This window comes from Jaculus jaculus, chromosome X (genome assembly GCF_020740685.1).
Source record: "Jaculus jaculus isolate mJacJac1 chromosome X, mJacJac1.mat.Y.cur, whole genome shotgun sequence".
NCBI lineage: Eukaryota > Metazoa > Chordata > Mammalia > Rodentia > Dipodidae > Jaculus > Jaculus jaculus.
The window spans coordinates 65,396,310-65,410,628 of NC_059125.1; the positions used below are offsets into that span (position 1 = coordinate 65,396,310).

At 42.6% G+C, this 14,319-nt stretch overlaps 1 protein-coding gene across 4 annotated transcripts in view; it reads left to right on the top strand.

Annotated features, from left to right (window-relative positions):
• The window catches only part of Dmrtc1b (DMRT like family C1B), a 41,701-nt gene extending 29,331 nt beyond the window's left edge, over positions 1–12,370 (top strand). For 2 of the 4 annotated variants that reach the window (XM_045139825.1, XM_045139824.1), the window contains exons 2-7: positions 8,198–8,352; positions 8,637–8,692; positions 8,999–9,135; positions 10,388–10,454; positions 10,613–10,748; positions 12,011–12,370. In XM_045139825.1, coding sequence (XP_044995760.1) covers positions 8,292–8,352; positions 8,637–8,692; positions 8,999–9,135; positions 10,388–10,454; positions 10,613–10,748; positions 12,011–12,123 — 570 coding nt within the window. In that variant the 5' untranslated portion in view covers positions 8,198–8,291 and the 3' untranslated portion in view covers positions 12,124–12,370. Of the gene's footprint in view, positions 1–896; positions 956–8,197; positions 8,353–8,636; positions 8,693–8,998; positions 9,136–10,387; positions 10,455–10,612; positions 10,749–12,010 lie in introns of all 4 variants that reach the window. The other 2 variants (XM_045139823.1, XM_045139822.1) reach the window with 2 other exon arrangements.
• The last annotated feature ends 1,949 nt before the right edge of the window (positions 12,371–14,319 follow it).

The window sequence follows — 14,319 nt, forward strand, 5'->3', positions numbered from 1 at the left end:
TTTGGTGGAAGAGGGGAGCAGGAGCCTGGGGCAGCAGGTCCTGGTCCCTATGCATGACCTTGGGCCTGTGGCTCCTGTGACCTTAGTTTCATAAGATCTGCAATCTCCTCCTGAGAAGGAAAATAGGGAAGTTGGCATTTTGGAGGTTTGGGGAACTAAAGTATGGCCAGGTTAGCTTGCTGGGAGAAGAAGGGAGGCTCAGCGATCTCACCTGAGGAGCTTGATCACATGTGCCAGCACTCTCTGGAATTGGCACTTTTATGAACTTTGTGGATGGACAGGGTGCATGAGTTCTCCATGGTGTCAGAAAAGACACCACTTTCCTCACAGATTTTCTTGTAGGTCTCTCACTGCGAGAAGAGTCAGTGACCTCATTGTAATAGTCCCATCATGCTGGCCTCCATTACCTCATTTGGCAGGTGGGATGCGCACCTCACACACATGTCCAGGTGTTAGATTTACAGAGGTGGGGTGACCTGCATTAACTACGTCCAGCCCCCAAGAGGGCGTTCCAGGCAATGGAGGGAACTGAGATTCCCTGATTGAGGAGATGGAAAGAAGGGAGTAAAGATCATGCTTCAAAGGGGGGGGGGGGAGGGGTGAGATGTGCACAAAGTGACCTACAGGGTTTTTCAAAAAAAGAGGTCTGCCTTGTTCCAGACTGAGCTAGATGCAGAGGCTGCAACCCGCCCCCTCCACATTCCCAGCCCCTCTGCTCCTGTGAATCCTTCCGCCCTCCTGCAGTCAAGTACATTCTGCTCTAGCAGTCGATACATTTCGTGTTAGGGGAGGGAACGGTAGTTTTGTGACGTGCACAAGGTTCCTGTGTCTCTTAACTCCCACCCCTCTGAACTTTCTTTGTTTCTTTTCTTTTCATTTTCCATCTGGCTACCTAGTAGGCTGAAGCCAGGGTTCTGTTGGCTGAACAAAAAATGAAGAAGTCTTCAACCAGACGGTGAGTCTATTTTCGTGGGGTTGCCACAGACAGGAGTATTCGTCAGTTCCCTCTCTCCTGGTTGAATTCGCAGTATGATGGCTCTCAATGCGTTCAGTAGTCTCAGGGTATAAATCATTAAAACTCAGAGAGGGAGTTGGGGGAGGTGTCCAGAGCCCAGTCCTACTCAGATTTTCCCCTCCCAGGGTTTTCTTTTTGGATGGTTCTGTGAATATTTGCTCCTGCATGTCAGTCAGTATCTTGTGGATGGTGGTCATGTGACTGGGAGTTTGGAGGGCTTGAGAACCATGCCCCACAACAGACAAAGGTCCAGACTGGTTTCCATAGATTTAAAAATTTTAGAAACTACACTTAAATCTATGATTTATTTTGAGCTAGGGTATGAGCTATTGGGGTTTGATTGAATTTTTTCTTTAAGAACTTCCACTGTTCTCAGTACTGTTTCATATATATATATAAATTTTTGTTGTGTTTTTGAGGTAGGGTCTCACTGTAGCTCAGGCTGACCTGGAATTCACTATATAGTCTCAGGGTGGCCTCGAACTCATGGCAATCTCCTTATCTCTGCCTCACAAGTGCTGGAATTTAAAGGTGTGTGCCACCTTGCCCAGCTCTTTTTAACATTTTGTTTATTTATGAGAGGGGAGAGAGAGAGAGAGAATGGGAGCACTATGGCCTCTGCAAATGAACTCCAGATGCATGTGCCATCTTGTGCATCTGGCTTACATGGGTACTGGGGAACCGAACCTGGTCCTTTGGCTTTGCAGGCAAGCACCTTAACTGCTAAGCCACCCCTCTAGCTGTCACTACTGTTTAACTTAATTATCTTGGAGCATTGATAGTAGTTTCTGGGATTTCTGTTGTATCCACTGGTCCAGTGATTTTTTTCCCAATGTGATACCATACTGTGGTGATTGCCACCAAATTGTGGGAAAATCACACATTTCCAGAGTATAATCATTCCTTCCAATTTTGTCCTCCGCCAAGTGGGCTTAGCTGTTCAGCATTCTATGTATTACCATATAACTCTGAGATATAACTTTATCTTCAATGATGATTAAGTTGAAACAAATGAAGAATCTTGAGTAAGTGGATACCCCAACTTTTCAGTCTTTATATGAAAGATCATTATGCTTTCCACTTATTTAGGCCTTTAATTTCTCTCAGCATGATTTTAAAGTTTCCTCTAGACAGTTCTTTCATATGTTGTGTTGAAATTCTCAACATATAGTTCATTTATTTTATTTAAAATGTCATTCAAAGACTGGAGAGATGGCTTAGTGGCACGTGCCTGTGAAGCCTAAGGACCGATGGCCAACTCTTCAGGTCCTACACAAGCCAGACTCACAAGGTGATACAAGTGTGCACAATGGCACATGCACACAAGGTAATGCATGTGTCTGGAGTTCAACTGCAGTGGCTGGAGGCTCTAGCACACCAACATTTTCTCTCTCTCTCATAAAAAAAGACATTCAAGAAAATTTCCATCTTTTAAGAATTTGTTCCAGATGTATAGAAATAGGGTAGTTTATAGCCGGGCGTGGTGGCGCATGCCTTTAATCCCAGCACTTGGGAGGCAGAGGTAGGAGGATCGCTGTGAGTTCGAGGCCACCCTGAGACTACAGAGTTAATTCCAGGTCAGCCTGGGCTAGAGTGAGACCCTACCTCGAAAAACCAAAAAAAAAAAAAAAAAAAAAAAAAAAAAAAAAAAAAAAGAAATAGGGTAGTTTGTGCAACCCTCTATCCTACAATCATACTAAATCACTTCTGATACCCAGAAAATTACTTTCTCTGGAATATGGATTTTCTTCTTCTCCTCCTCTTCCTCCTCCTCCCCCCCCCCCCCGCCTCCTCTTCTTCTTCTTTCTTCTTTTGGTTTTCTGAGGTAGAGTCTCACTCTACTGAGGCTGACCTGGAACTCACTCTGTCGTTCCAGGCTGGCCTTGAACTCCTGGTGACTCTCCTACCTCTACCTCCCAAGGGCTAGGATTAAAGATGTGTGCCACCACACCTGGTCTGAGTATTTTTAAAAATATTTATTTATTTGAGAGAGTAGGTGAGAAAGAAAGAATGAATATGGTTATGCTGGGGCCTCCAGCCACTGCAAATGAACTCCAAACACATGCACCACCTTGTGCATCTGGCTTTACATGGGTACTGGGGAATTGAACCCTCGTCCTTAGGCTTTGCAGGCAAGTGCCTTAACTGCTGATCTATCTCTACAGCCTTGAATATTTACTTTTATCACAATATATTGTTATTTATTTGTTTGCAAAGATAGAGAGAGGGAAAGAGAGGAGAATGAAAGAGAGGCACATGTGCTACTTTGTGCATCTGGCTTCATGTGGGTACTAGGGAATCGAATCCAGGCCAGAAGACTTTGCAAGCAAGTGCCTTTAACAACGTAGTAATCTCCCCCAGCCCAAATGACTTTCTTTGGAGTATGGAGTATTTTCTTTGTAAACGAATATGTTACTTTTAAATGAAGGAGTTGTTTACTTCCTCCTTTCTAATCTATATATGTTTCATTTACCTTCCTTGCCTCATTGTGGAGGCATGGCCTAAAGTATAATGCTGTGTGCATATGATGAGAGTTTCAACATGAGTATCCAAGCTTTCTCAATGTCATATTTTCTGTCCTGTGCACAACCCAATATCTATGAAATCAAAGTGGAAGGGGGACTGTTTGTGGGTTGGAAGTAAACTATAGATAGGGGAAAATAACAGCAATAGAGTGAAAATATTGACAAGTATTACATGTTTCTAGATTCATATATATATATATATATATATATATATATATATATGTAGATATATATATACATACATATATATGTATGTACTATGATGGAAAAGTAGAAGAAGGGGGACTATTTGCTGGGAGGAAGGGAACTAGATAGATGGGGAACAAGACAGGGTAATGAGGTTGAATATGCACAAAGTATAGTGATATACATGTGTGAAAATGACAGAATAAAACCCATTATTTTATATGATAAATTGAAAACTAAAAAATTAAATTGAAAATTAAAAAATAAGAAAATTTATTAGGGCTTCACCATTAAATATTTTGCCACTGGTAGATTGTTTTCTAGTAGATGGACTTTATTGTGTTGAATTTATTTCCTTACATTTCAAAGTTATTAAATTTTCATTTAATTTTTATCAGGAATGTTTTTATGTCATTAAATTTCTTCTCTGTCACACATCTTGGCAATTATTGTTCTTTTCTTTTATCCCACTAATACTGTTAAATTCATAGGTGGATTTCTTTTTTGAGACAGATTGGCACTCTGTAACCCAACATGTTCTAGAACTCACTCTGTAGCTCAGGCTCTCGTCATGGGGTGATCCTCCTCCCTCTGGCTTCTTAGTGCTGTGATTATAGGTCTGTATCACTATGCCTAACTTTACTATGGATATTTAAGTGTCAAGATAAATTTGTATTCCTAGGCACAACTATACTTGGTAGCATATGATGTTTTCTTTAAAAATTGGCTTCATTTTATTTATGAGAGAGATAGAGGTGGAGGAGGGAAGGGGGAGGGGAGGAGGGAGGGAGGGAAAGGGAAAGGGAAAGAGAATGGGTGCACCAGGACCTCCAGGTACTGTAAGAGGACTCCCGATGCGTGTGCCTCCTTGTACATCTGGATTACATGGATCCTGGGGAATTGAACCTGGGTCCTTTGTCTTCATAGGCAAATGCCTTAACCAGTAACCTGTCTCTCCAGCCCATATATAATTTTTTAATACACTTTTGGATTCAAACTGCTAAAATTTTCTGATCAAGGTTTGCATCTGTGCTGATTAGGAATACTCATTCTTCTTGTGTTAGGAACACTAATACTTGTGTTGCCTTCTAATTGTTTTAAAAATAAAAGTAATGCTGAGCTTCTAAAAGGAATAGAAAATGCTCACTCTTGTTTTTTGTTTTTTGTTTTTTTTAGAAATGTTCTTGTTAAACTGCTCTAAATTTGCTGTAAATATTTGATGCCATCCATAATGAAAATGTCTAGGTTTGCTTTATGAGAATATCTTGAATTAAAACTTAATTTTTAAATTTTTATTTATTTATTTGAGAGAGAGAAACAGGCAGGGGGAGAGAGAGAGAGAGAGAGAGAGAGAGAGAGAGAGAGAGAGAGAGAGAGAGAGAAAAGAGAGAAGAGAGAAGTGTGGGAGAGAATGGGCACACCAGGGCCTCTAGCCACTGCAAAGGATCTCTAGCTGCATGCACCACCTTGTACATCTGGCTTATGTGGGTCCTGGGGAATCAAATCTAGGTCCTTTGGCTTTGCAGGCAAGCACCTTAACTGATAAGCCATCTCTCCAGCCCCTTGAATTAAAACTTTTTTAAAAAATTTTTTATTTATTTATTTGAGAGCGACAGACACAGAGAGAAAGACAGATAGAGGGAGAGAGAGAGAATGGGCGCGCCAGGGCTTCCAGCCTCTGCAAACGAACTCCAGACGCGTGCGCCCCCTTGTGCATCTGGCTAACGTGGGACCTGGGGAACTGAGCCTCGAACTGGGGTCCTTAGGCTTCACAGGCAAGCGCTTAACTGCTAAGCCATCTCTCCAGCCCAACCTTGAATTAAAACTTTTTTTTTTTAATTTTTATTTATTTATTTATTTGAGAGCGACAGACACAGCGAGAAAGACAGATAGAGGGAGAGAGAGAGAATGGGCGCGCCAGGGCTTCCAGCCTCTGCAAACGAACTCCAGACGCGTGTGCCCTCTTGTGCATCTGGCTAACGTGGGATCTGGGAAACCGAGCCTCGAACCGGGGTCCTTAGGCTTCACAGGCAAGCGCTTAAGCGCTAAGCCATCTCTCCAGCCCGAATTAAAACTTTTAATGACATATTTACTTTAAAAGTTTTCTTTAGAGGATGTCATCACTTAATTATATAGTTGCTAGCAGATTGTTATTAGAAAAATTCTCCAGCTTTGATGATCTTTTTTGAAAGTGTCTCTTAGCAGTTTTTTATTGGTGTCATCAATATTCTGCCCTCATGTTTTCCTCTCCAGGTGTCACTGGGTCTATGGTCTACTGGCACTTTGCTTGTTCCTGGGAAATGACCCTGGGCATCCACCACTGCTTTGTGTGGCTTCTGGCCTATGATCCAGATAACCCAGATTTTCTGCTTGTTAAATTCTGTTCTTACTTATTTTTTTCCTTCTACTTACCTAGATCTTACCATGCCTTCTGATCTTTTATTTTAGCCTTTTAGAAGGGAATGTTAGAACATTGTTTCATGCCTTTTGTTCTTTTTTTAAAAAAAATATTTAATTTTATTTATTTATTTGAGAGCGACAGACACAGAGAGAAAGACAGATAGAGGAAGAGAGAGAGGATGGGCGCGCCAGGGCTTCCAGCCTCTGCAAACGAACTCCAGACGCGTGCGCCCCCTTGTGCATCTGGCTAATGTGGGACCTGGGGAACCGAGCCTCAAACCGGGGTCCTTAGGCTTCACAGGCAAGCACTTAACTGCTAAGCCATCTCTCCAGCCCCCCTTTGTTCTTTTACAATACAGTCATTTAAAAAACTCATTGAGGGTTGAAGAGATGGCTCAGTAGATAATACTGCTTTCTGTGCAACCATGAGGACCTAGTTTGAATCCTCAGCACTCAACATAAAAATCTGGGTGTTGCCTTGTGCCCCTGTCACCCCAGCCTGCGAGGGAGAAGGTTGGAGACAGGATGATGACTGGGGCTTGTTAGCCAGTAACCTACCTGGTAAACGGAAAGCTTCTGGGTCAGTGATAGACCTTTTCTAAAAGGAGTATGATGGAGAGTTATAGAGCAGAATGCCCAATGTCATCTTCTGGCCAACACAGGAATAGGAGCATGAATTTATACACACACACACACACACACACACACACACACGGATAAACCTCACACACAAAGTAATTCATTGATTAATTTTAATGTTTTTTTTCTGATTTATGTTTTATTTATTACAGACAGAGAGAAGGAAAGAGGGGGGGGAGGGAGGGAGGGAGGGAGGGAGGGAGGGAGGGAGAGAGAGAGAGAGAGAGAGAGAATGAATGGGTGTGCCAGAACCTTTAGCCACTGCAAACAAACTCCAGATGCATGTCCCACCATGTGCACATGGTTTACATGGGACCTTAGGCTTCACAGGCAAGTGCCTTAACTGCTAAGCCATCTTTCTATCCTCATTGATTAATTGTAATTGAAGAGCTTTAGCTACATTTTATAAATGCTAATGTAGTGCTGAATTTTCATTCCTTTAACAATCTTTTCTCTTGGGCTGGAGAGATGGCTTAGCAGTTAAGACGCTTGCCTGTAAAGCCAATGGACCCATGTTAAACTCCCCAGTACCCACATAAACCAAATGCACAAGGTGGCACATGTGTCTGGAGTTTGTTTGCAGTGGCTGCAGGCCTTGGCATGCTCATTTTCTCTCTCTGTCTCTTTCTATGTCTCAAATAAATATTAAATAAATAAATAAATATTTAAAAAAATCCTTACTTTTTCCTGTGTGATTTCTTTCTTGACCTGTGGGTTATTCAAAGGTTATTCCTGTTTATCTCCCAAATAATTTTAAATTTTTGGTTGAGATTTTATTGTCAAGTTTGTCATTCGGTTCTATCCCAGACAGGGAACAATTTGTAGGACTTTGATTTTCTTTTAAAAATGTTCAGTTAAAGTCTCACCTTGGCTTCATTTCAAATATGTTTGGGTTTTTGTTTTTTGTTGTCAACCTAGGACAAAGATATAACGTTTTAAGGTGCTATAATAATATGTTGAATTAAAATTGTGATTACTGAAACTTCACAGGCAAGTAGGGTGAGGTACAGTGGGAGTGCATTAGCTTGGCAGAATGAGATACCCTACTTCTCTTGGAGAAATAGACACAAAATGTAAAATGTTTTCATACCTAATTTTTGTTGGTTTAATCAGAGATTAGCATTTTGCTCATAGGTGTAACACTAGTTATGCTTCAGGCATGTGCTTAGATAATGAATGTGTTGTGGCATTTCAGTGAGCCAAGGGTATAGTGACTGGTGTAACTTGTGAGATACAAATTGGCCCCAGAAGAGCTATAGGTTGCTCTGACAGCTGTCACAGCCATGGAATCACCATCAATACCAAGGGTAAACAGTTTCTGCCTCTTCTAGGTTTGGGAGGGTTGGAATTGCATCTTCTTTTCTTGAGTATAGTGTCTGGAAAGTTTCCTCTATATGTAACTTAACATTAGGTTTTCAATCTCTTATTCTAGGGAACAGCATAAGGCTGTGCCTTCTGCAAGAGCCTTGAAGAAGGAGCAGGGTACACAGGTAGAGAAGCACCTGGTTCGAGGACGGAGAAAGACTATGGCTACTGCCCCTAAATCCCACATGCATGTCAAGAAGATGGCTGTGGAAGGAGTTCCCAGTGAGTGTCTCTGATTGATCACAGAAGGTGCCTGAGTTTGGGTAGAGCAAGCATGAGCAGTTATATCATCATTTCCATCACTGAATGGCAGTGTGTTCTTGGGCATTAACTCTGTGGACATTGGCGGATCCATGTAAGAATATCTTACTAAAGTTAGGTAGAAGGTTTGTGACTGATGTTGAAAGGTCTATGGAGAGTTGAGACCACAGTACAGGGCTGGGGCATTTTGGAAAATGGCTGTTAGGAGAGGAAAGTTCAGTCAATCTATGCCTGCTCTTTTACAGCTGGGAAGAACAGTGCAAACCAACCTCAGGCCCAGGTCTATGCAGCCACCCAGGAGGTAAGGAAAGTGTACCTGTGGAGGATGCTTCCATAAGCTACTACCTAGGTCCTTTAACTATGTCCGAAAGACTCAGTTTCCACCTCTAGCCGTACCACAAACTTCTCTTGTAACCTTGGGGGAAAGTCATTTTTCCATGGTCTGCAGTATCCCCAAATACAAAGTGAAAGGTAAGACTTGGTGGTGTTCAAAATCTTCAGAGCTCCTAATTCCGAATTGCTGTTCTCATCCTAAAACATACCATCCCTTCTCTCTCCATGACCAGCCAGGCGCATGACCCTCACTTGTGATATTTTTCTCCTTTAGGAGACCTTCCAAGGGCCTCTGCTGCTCAGCAGCCCCCTGGTACCATCACCTGGGCCCCAGGTCCCAGTTACTATGGGGCAGCAATTGGCAGTTCCCCTTTCTGGGGAGCTCTATGGGCCCTCCGCTATGCCGAACATGTAAGTATGATGAAACAAAAAGTGTCTTGTATTATTTGATATCCCACCTGTCCTCAGTGCCATGGGAGGTAGAGGCTAAGGGATAGGGGAAGGGGAAGGTGGCACCTCAGTCTGAGAAACAAGGTCAGGACTTTTAACTTTGACAATTTCTATTCATGAGAGTTTGAACAAGTGACTTTATTTTTCAAGGTTCTGTTTTCCTAGTGGACATGCTGGTGAAAATGTTCCATACCTAGAGCATTGATAAGACCAATGCAAGCTCTGACACACAGTAGGCCTTCCACATTTGGAGACTGTTAATTCTTATTTTTTGTTAATTCTATTTAAAATATTTTTACTTATTAACTTGCAAGCAGAGAAAGATAGAAGAGAGACAGAGTGAATGCACCGGGGCCTCCAGCCACTGCAAGTGAACTAACTCCAGACCCATGCACCACTCTGTGCAGCTGGCTTTACGTAGGCACTGGGGAGTTGAACCAGGGTCCTTAGGCATTGCATGCAAGTGCTTTAACTGCTGTGCCATCTCTCCAGCCCTTGTTGTTAATCCTTATTGCAACACATAGATGAAATAAAAGATCTTGGGCTGGAGAAATGGCTTAGCGATTAAGGCACATGCTGGTGACGCCTAAGGACCCTGGTTCAGTTCTCTAGGTCCCATGTAAGCCAGATGTACATGGTGGCACATGCGTTTGGAGTTTGTTTGCAGTGGTTAGAGGCCCTGGCGTGCCCATTCTCACTCTTTCTGTGTCAAATAAATAAAAACTTAAAAAAATACAAAAAAAAAGGTCTTGCTAAAACCTGGGGTGATGGTGGAGAAGGCTGCAGAGATCCAGGGGAAAGGCCAGAAGCTAGCAGAGAAAACTGCCTGAAGAGGCACTATTCTTGTATTTCATAAGCCATGGAAATTGGGCAAAATAGAGGTGAGAACCACACACCGAAAAGAAACAGTAATCACATCTGTCCAAGTGCTTTGAAGACTAAAGCATAGACACTTGTGATTGTCCATCATCTTTACTGTAGCTTTGGGCAGAGAAATCTTTATAAATTAGTGTCTTGGGAAGGATGTATAGGAGAAGGGAGGTATGTAATAGAAAACAAGGGGAGGAGCCTGTACAGACCACAAGGACTAATGTGTTCACAGACTTTCAGATTCCCCTACTCTGATACTGCAAAAGCCTCTTCTTCCATGTGTACTGCTACTGTGTGCCCATCAGAAGGCTTAATTCCTTGCCTCTCCTCTCCTTGTTTCCAGGTACTCTAGTGTGATTCTGCAGCCATGTGTCACCCCTGGACCACTTCTACTGCCGCCACAGGTCCTGGTAAAGGAACAGGGTTCACATCTCTGGAAGAGATGAGTGGATAGGAAGAACAGCAGGCCTTGGAGTTGGGTGGTTGCTGGGGAGAATTGGGCACTGAAGAGTCTCTTGTCACAGGGGAGGACATGCAGTCTTCATTCCACCACACTTTTCCCTTTCAGGGTCCCAATGTGTTTGACCAAGCTTCGGTGTCTACTGCCTTAGAGTGGCAGGAGATGCTGGAGGCTGCTGAGGCTCTGATGACTCTGAAGAACTCTGCACTGACCCGGAACCGGAACCAGCTCCACAACATGCCAGGTAGCTGGTGATACTTGGGGAATAGGAATCTATGAGATAAGCCGTTGTAGCTGAGCACCCAGGGGTGTTGGTTTGGACCACTTAGATGCCAGACACTGAAGTTCTTCGATCTGATTTGTGAGATAGCACTTGAGGGCTGCTTACTGAATCTTCAGGTTATCAAGTTTTTTTGTCAAAAGCCAATGGCCAGTATCCTGATGTCATGAATGATAGAGTTTGGGGTTTTTGAGGTTGGCAGGGACTTTCTCTAAGGCAGATAAACTTATCAAGTGGAAGTGAGGTTTCCTTTTCCTGACTTCCAGCCTATGGATATCTCTTCTATACACTGTAGCCTGAAGTACCTGGGAAGACATATATAATTGATAAGGGCCTAAAGTGGAAGGATAATTTCAGGGAGTTTTCCATGTAGATAATGGAGCCTGGATACCTTCTTACACTGTGTTTTCTTGTTATTTTTTAAATTAATTATGGACATACTTAGTATGGATACATAATGTGTTGGTACCATCCTAACCCTCATCACTGTCTCCATTGCATGTTGACACTGAGTCTCAATGGCATGCTTGGGGAAGAAGGGATTCATGAGATCAGAAGATAATTGTACTGCTGGGGAAGGAAGGCTATGGACAGGGACTGGTGTATGAATGACAATGTACACCTAGGTAGAGGGAAACTTCTGGAACTGAAGGGGCTGAATGAAGCTCAAGAGGTTGCTAGTTACAGAGAGAGGTCTAGCAAGTTGGCTAACATAGGCTAGGTCAGAAAATGTAGCTGCTGGGCTGGCGATATGGCTCAGCAATTAAAGATGTTTGATTTCAAAGCCTAATTGCCCAGGTTCAATTCCCCAGTATCCATGCAAAGCCAGACGCACAAAGGGGCGTATGCCTCTGGAGTTAGTATGCAGCAGCTGGAGGCTCTGGCACACCCATGTGCTCGCTCTCTCTCTCTTTCTTAAATAAAGAAATAAATAAATTAATAAATATTTTTTAACAGAAGGAGGTATAGGTGATGAGAGGCCAAGGAACTTTCCTGATGCAAGGAAGAATATAACCAAAGACTTAGGGCTTGACCAAAAGAGTTTGGTTGCTATGATGGAAGCATGGGAGAAGGCAAAGACTGGAGATGAAAAACTCAGGTGGAAATAGGACTACTCACTGCTCTCAATGACAAATATTAGATTATGTGGGACAGCAAAGTATGAGGGAAGACCTGGCGGATGCTACAGATAGATCTGGTTCTAGCCCTATCCTTTCTGTCTGCAGGTCCTGCTGGAGAAAGAGGATTGCAGCCTCCCAATCCCTCCGTGCCACCCAGGGCTGCCAGCTCCTCGTCACTCTCTACTGGCCATCTGGATTGCTTCTCCCTCTTGACTTAAGAGTCCAAACTGGGAAACCTCACTAGTGTGCTGCCTGTTTGGTATCTTGTTTCTGAGTTAGCAAAATGGTTCTTGCTCAAAGTGCTTAATGTGATTTTTTTAGCCTTCAGGTATTTTATAAGCTTTCAGATCCTTTTTATGATATAAGGCATTCACTTAGCTTTCATTTATTCTTCACCTCTGTCCCTTATTTCTTTGGAAGCTGGGGCTTTTGATGTTTCTTATATAAAAGCTTTGTGCAATTTAATATGGTCAGTGCATCAATGGGATTTGGAGTGGCATTGTGCCAGTGATTGCATCTATGTACAATTGCACACACATCTGTGCACCTCTGTATTTACTCATACATGTAGAAACTTGAGGTTTTTTACATTGCATCTAGGTTTGTGTGTGTCTGTAGGTAACCAAAAATAAATATTTTTTGTAAAGCATCAAACAAATATTGTTGGTTGTTAAAGTAATATAAGCTAAACATCAGGGAAGACTACCTTGTCTTTGCCAGAACCTGTTAGGAATTATTTTTTTCTTTCATTAAATCATCAAATGAGATATTCAAAACTCAAAATTTCAGGTATCAGTCACAACATTGCAGCATGAGAGTGAGCTAACACTGTCTCTGACACCCCTAAACCCACCCCCAACAACACCTCCTCCATCAAGGCCCCAAATTGCCACCACCTGAGGACCTAGCAATCAGAACATATGTCCTTATGGGGGGGCACCTAATTCAAACCATCACATACCCATACGTATGTGCACCTGCACATACACTTGCTTCCACATGCATACAAGCACATGCATTCACACAAGCCATACGCATATACACATGCAAAAAGTTCAATGTCCAGAATAGAGGAAGAAGTACAAATCCAAACCCACTTAAAGAGACAAGAAATTGGAAAATGAGCTCGACAATTACCAGAGAAATGAAAATCAATATCATAGTGTGAGATCACCTCATATCCAATAGGATGATGACTCAAACATGCTCAGAATAGAATATGGAGAAAATGGAAGCCTCAGGTATTGTTGGTGAAGGTGTAAATTGGTGCAGGCACTGTCAAAAACAGCATGGTGGTTCCACAAAATGTTAGAAAAAAGTACCTCTTCGTCCTCAAATAGCCCTTCTTATTATATAGCTCCCCCAATTCAAAGTAGGGCATCAAAAACTTCTCAGAAAGACATGGTTATAGCAGTATCATTACAGCACCCTACAGTTGGAAATAATTCACATAACCAAGCAGAGCTGAATGAATATATAAAACATGGTACCCACATATAATCCAATATTATTCAGCTGTAAGGGGAAGAACATTGGGCTGAGGAGCTTGCAACTCAAATGCCAAATTCAGATCCTTAGACCCCATGTAAAAGCTGGAAGCCATGATGGGCTTCTGTAGTCCCAGCATGGCCTACTGCTACTGATAGTTGAGAGGTAGAGACAGAATTTCCTATAAGCTTGTGGACCAGATAGCCTGGTGAACAAGGCAGTTGACAATGAGAAAGAGTGCCTCAAAAAGAGGTGAAAGAAGAAGCTGACACCTGAAAGATGTCCTCTTAACTCCACATGTGGGCACAAGCACTCTCACACATAAACACATGCACACACATACATCATATATGCTGTGTTATATATGCATCTTGGTATGTGGAATAGGGCAGATGGAAAAGGACTAATACTATATGATGCCACCCTGTGAATTATGCAATACACTCAATTTCACAGCCATAGAATAGAATGGTGGACACTGTGGGTGTAGCAGACATCTTCAGGTTCGCTGAGATAAACTTCCAGACCAGGCAGAGTTATGGAGGAAGGGATTTATTGAAGTTTACAGATCCAGGGGAAGTTCCATAGTGGTAGAAGAAGCTGGCCTGCCTTTACAGGCCCAAACAGACACAGAGAGAGAAGCACAAGCCAAAAGCCAAAAGCCTCAGCACACTTCAGGAACTCCAGCTAGGCACACTTTGCATATCTTTAGACTGAAACCTGAAACCCACCACCACACCTTAAGATCACCCAGTGACATTGCCTCCAGCAGGTGGCTAGCAGATGCAAACTACAAACAATAAAGAACTGAATATAATGAGGGCCATCTATTCAAACCATCACAGTGGGTAAAGGAGAGGGGTAAAGAAAATCGTTTTATGGTTATGGAGTTTCTGACTTGCAGAATGAAAAGCCTGAGAAATTTG